The 4962-nt window shown below is 48.0% G+C and overlaps 1 protein-coding gene across 1 annotated transcript; it reads right to left on the bottom strand.

Annotated features, from left to right (window-relative positions):
* Positions 1-2878: 2878 nt before the first annotated feature.
* Positions 2879-4645, bottom strand: her6 (hairy-related 6). The gene is made up of 4 exons (XM_061033712.1): positions 4340-4645; positions 4060-4155; positions 3862-3949; positions 2879-3732 (listed from the first exon to the last, which is right to left on the bottom strand). Exons 1-4 carry the CDS (start codon positions 4445-4447, stop codon positions 3191-3193), a joined length of 834 nt encoding a protein of 277 aa, XP_060889695.1. The 5' UTR covers positions 4448-4645; the 3' UTR covers positions 2879-3190.
* Positions 4646-4962: the final 317 nt, after the last annotated feature.

Here is a 4962-nt window from a genome sequence, read left to right as displayed (position 1 = left end):
TTCACTGGAATGATTGTAAGCCTGTGGGACTGAGGGTGGGAAGCATGAGAGTGAGTGTGTGAATGTGTCTGTCTGTGTACAAAATCAGACCAAATACCCCGTCAGGGTCATTCATGAGTTTAATGTAGACTTAAGTTGGTGAGATCTTACTTTCCATTGTATTGCATGATTGTGTCAGGATTCAAACTGCATATACACACTGTGATAGACTTCCGCCCACACAGAGCCAACACTTCTCTCTCCCCCTCCCAAAGCTTTCCCTTTCCCTTCCTGGCTGCTCTGCTGCCGTGCTGCCAGGCTCGGTGGCGGTTGCCTTGTCTATCAGTCTATTTCCAGGCTCAGGGCCCAGCGCAGAGGCAGGCAGGCAGTCAGTCAGGCGGTGTGGTGGAGGGCAGAGGGGTTGATGCGTGTGTCAGAGAGGCGCTCTCCCACATTCCCCCGGCGGCTGGCAGCAGGCCGGGCCTGCGGAGGGGGGTTCGCCTCTTTCTCACGACCTCTCAGGTTCCTGCGCTCATCTGGGAGCTATTCATTTCCTGCCAGAAAACAGCCTTCCCCTGCAACTGCAGAAGGAAGGGGGGCAGCAAGGGGAATGGAGTTTGGCTTCAAAATGAGTCCAGGGCTTGGTACAGCAAGCCCTGGGCTTAAATCATAAAGCTCTCGCTTGTCTAGGCTGCAATCAAAGACAGCCCCAGTGACGGGCCAAGAGAGAGAGGGCGAGAGTGAGAGAGAGAGAGAAAAACCATGAGAGAGAGGGAGAGAGCGAGAGGACCATATGGTAGCACTTAGGGAGCCAAGGAGGAAGCAGAGGGGCTTTTTTTCCCCCTCCTTTCGCTCCCTGCATGCACGCGGAGTGTGGGAAAAGTTAATGGACACGCATGGCAGCTAACCCCCCGGTTGTGTTGTGACATGTGTGCGGTCACTCCAGCGGCTCGGCCACTGCACTGGGTAATTGGAGAGGCTCGTAAAGCTGTTCTCCGGAGGGGTAAAGACCACTGAAGATGTTGGTGGTGGTGGTTGTGGTAGGGGGGGAGAGAAAGAGGGCTCAGCAGCTGGGTGTTGTCCGGGTCACACCACGTGCCTCCCAGACGTCCCGTGTCCAGCTGTGGCCTCGGGGCTCAGGGCAGGAAGCTTGACACTAGTCCGAGCACAGCTGGAAAGCTGTGGGAACATTTTTTTTAAATGCGTGTGTTTGACTGTGTGCGTTTGTGTGAGAAGCTCTGGCCCACGGGAGGCTGGCTGTTATCCCGCGTGCTGGGCCTTTCCTTGAACCCCCCCCCCCCCTCCACATTTAACTCCCCACTACCTCACCCACTGTGCCCTTTGGCCAGCCATGTCCTCACCCATCACCCTGCACAAACACACACCGTACACACACACAGGCACACGCACACACATGGCTTCAATCAAACAGGGATACATGCCCCCCTGCAAAAAGGTGTGATGGAAATTCAAAATGATGGCACTTATCCACACTTTGTGCCTCTTAGCATACTGATAATTGCAAACACCTGCACCCCCCTCCCCACACACACACACACACACACACACACACACACACCCTCTTCAAAGGAAGGGCCACACTCGGATAGCTGGAGGGGGCACGCACACCTGGGCAGAGCAGAGCGTTACCACATGGCTCAGTGGTGAGGTGTTTAACGTGTCCTGCTGCTGTGGACCCCACCAGGCATGAAGAGCTCCCTCAGCTCTGATTTTTTCGACACAGCCAGAGGCACCTCTTTGCTCTGTAGCGTCCGGAGATTAATGCTGTTAGCCATGATGGAGCTGATTGAACAGCGGAAATCCTAATTATTATGATTACTAAGTTGTTGTGTGTTTTTTTTCTTCTCTTCAAATTCTCTGTTCTCTTCAAATTATCGGCTGGGTTTTAGTCAATTCTCAATTTTTTCGGAACTTATTATGGGAAGGGTCTTGACATCATTTTCATTGATGAGTGGACATTAGGATATATGACAAACAGGCTCATAACACACTATCGAGAGATTTAAGTGACATAAGTTTATCATATAATACCAGTCTGACTTGCTAATCTCCCATAAGCAACCAGCAAAAATATTCCTGGGTTTTAATTTACAGAATAATAAACTATAGCTAGATGATTATCTGCTAAATTTCACAGAGGCGGTGCTCTATTTCATCTTCCATACACATCCACAGCAGCCATTCACGTACCCACTCATTGATCTTTCCAATACCAATCACATTGCAATGCGCTTCTGCGCTGCTAGATGGCGTGAGAGACCCCTGTAAAGCGCCAAAGTTTAAGCAGGAAATGTGAGCTGCTGGACCGTCAGCACAACAGCACAAGAAGAACACAGATTAAGACTCACTTTTTCGTATATAAGAATACCAATTAGCCAAGAAGTCAACGGCAATCTGGACCTAATACTAAATAGAATATGCAATGAAGCTGCAGGACACATGCAACTAAATAGAAAGCACAATTATTACGTATTTTTAGCAGATATTCAACGGTGACATGCCTGAGAACGAATAACATAATATAATAGTTGCATAAAGTACGTTGTCCTTATGTCTTACGTAAACCTTAAAAATGTAAAACGTGTTCGTCCCGTTTCAGAAACCTGGGATGTAAAAGGTATTTTCAATCACATGCTGATTTCATGTGTGGAGATAAACGTTATATAGTTAAAAAAAAAAAAAAAGATAACCACAGAACAATATGATAGCCGAATTGCAAAGTCACTGATGGCTCACTGAATGACTACTCTATCAGCTTTGATATTGCAGGCAGTCACAGTTAACGTATAAAATAGGACGATGGAAACACGTAATATTGGCAGTTTTACGCAGTAATAGAGTATAGAGTTTAGTCTCTCCAACAAACCCACAGAAACAATTGTGTTTTAATATCTTTACAAATTTATTCGTCTTCCAAAACGAAGAACATCATAAGAGCATTGAACATATCTTTGGCATCACACAGTAGAAAAAGACAACTCATATATATATAAAATGCAGTGAACGGACTTCCACAATACAGATCTCATTTCAATATGAACTTTACTCTCTTGTTGGCTGTACAAATATAGTGCATACTCTCTCCATGTTACAAGAAAAAAAAAAAAACTTTCAAAACAACTTTCTAACATTAAAAAAGAGAGAAGTTTTAAGTGTCATTTCAAAGTCTATATGGTTCTTTTTCCACTGTTCACCAGGGTCTCCACACTGAGTCTGAGTTGCCTGATGGGGCTCCGGGAGAAACCGCAGCCGGTACAGGAACCGACGTGCTGACGTTGTTGGCGTACACGGGGATAACCGGGCCATTTGGGGCAAATGCAGCGTTGGGTATGAGGAATGCAAACTGTCCGTCTGTGGCAGGCACGATCTGGAAACCGCCGTACACTTTGGTGGCGTCTGAAGGTAAACTAGCCGGCGAGGAGCCCCCTTTACAGGACACCGCGTTCATGGGCAGGACCTGTGGGGATGCGCTGGGGATCTGGACCATGGGCTGGCCGAATGAGGGGTGGGTTGGTCCGGCGCTGGATGGCAGCTGGTGCTGGTGCTGGTGCTGGCTGGGGTAGTTCATAGCATTGATTTGGGTCATGCAGTTGGCCAAGTGACCGAGGAGCCGCGTCCTAACCTCGGTGTTGACACCCTCGCAGGTGGACAGGAACCTGGTGACTTCATTCATGCACTCGCTAAAACCTGCACGGTATTTTCCCAGGACTGTGGGGTCGGTGTTCAGTGCAGCTGCAGAGAAAACAGAAAGGTACATGTAAGTCAGGATGTTTATATGCACAGGTTTATTCATTTGTATTTAGGCAGGTTGCACGCAGGATTGTTATCAGGACTAACATTAGTCCGGGAAATTCAACTTACCGGTCATCTGAGCCCTCTGAAGGTTCCGCAGATGCTTCACCGTCATCTCCAGGATGTCCGCCTTCTCAAGTTTAGAGTGTCTGGAGCTCTGAGGGGACGGAAAACACACATGGTTAGGATTACGCACTCACTTTCCCAGTGTTTGACAGGGATACTTTTGAAATCTATTAATAACCAGGGAGCTAAGTGAGTACTTACATCTTTTTTGAGCGCATCCAGGATGAGAGTTTTCAGCTGTCCCAGGCTTTCGTTGATTCTGGCTCTTCTCCTCTTTTCCATAATTGGCTTGGATGACTGAAGTAAAAAAAAAATGATATCGATTATTAAATGGATCTCCCTTGTTTCGTGCGTAAAAATGAAATATCTGACTTTGGATGAGTCGCTTGTCTAAAATGTATCCGAAATGAAAAGCTTAAGGCTTTTTGTTTTAAAATGACTCTGCCATGTAGATATATTTCAATCAATGCTTTATACCAACCTTTCGGTGCTCAGAGGCTGTCTTGGGTTTATCGGGAGTTGTGTTCATGCTTGCCGGGGTTGCAGCGACAGGCGAGGAGGAGTTTTTTTCCATCATATCGGCAGGCATCTTTTTTATCGGAAATATCCCACAAAAACACAGCAAATTACGATCCAATGATGCGAGGGCGAGGGTTGACCAATATTTTCAAGTCCTCTCTCCCTCAAAAAAAAGAATCCTGAGATGTGTGTTAAATCCGTCAGGGTGATGCGGAGCAGCAGCAGCACTTATCAGGAGCGGATGCAGACTCTCTCTGTCGGGCTCTCCGCGTGTGGCTCGTATTTATATCTCGGACTGCACGCGAACGGCTCGTGTGAAACTTCCCAAACTTTCTTTCCCACAGTAACTTTCAACCAATCAGGGCGAGGGACACGCGGCCCAAGGGAGGACGGCTCGTGGTCGGCGCCCTCCCATTGGTTGTTTGGCCGCTTGAGCTGGCGGCCAATGGCGCGAGGCCCGGGTTCAGGGCACAGCCGGGGAAACTGCCTTCAGTCTTCAATCATCGTACCGTTTACATATTAACAGTGGAGCCGCTGACTGGGCACCAACACCGGGAGCGGGCAAAGGACTTTTTATCTACCAGA

Source organism: Labrus mixtus, chromosome 3 (assembly GCF_963584025.1).
Source record: "Labrus mixtus chromosome 3, fLabMix1.1, whole genome shotgun sequence".
Classification (NCBI taxonomy): domain Eukaryota; kingdom Metazoa; phylum Chordata; class Actinopteri; order Labriformes; family Labridae; genus Labrus; species Labrus mixtus.
The sequence above is the reverse complement of the archived record's forward strand: the minus strand, read 5'-3'. Positions and strand labels throughout refer to the sequence as shown.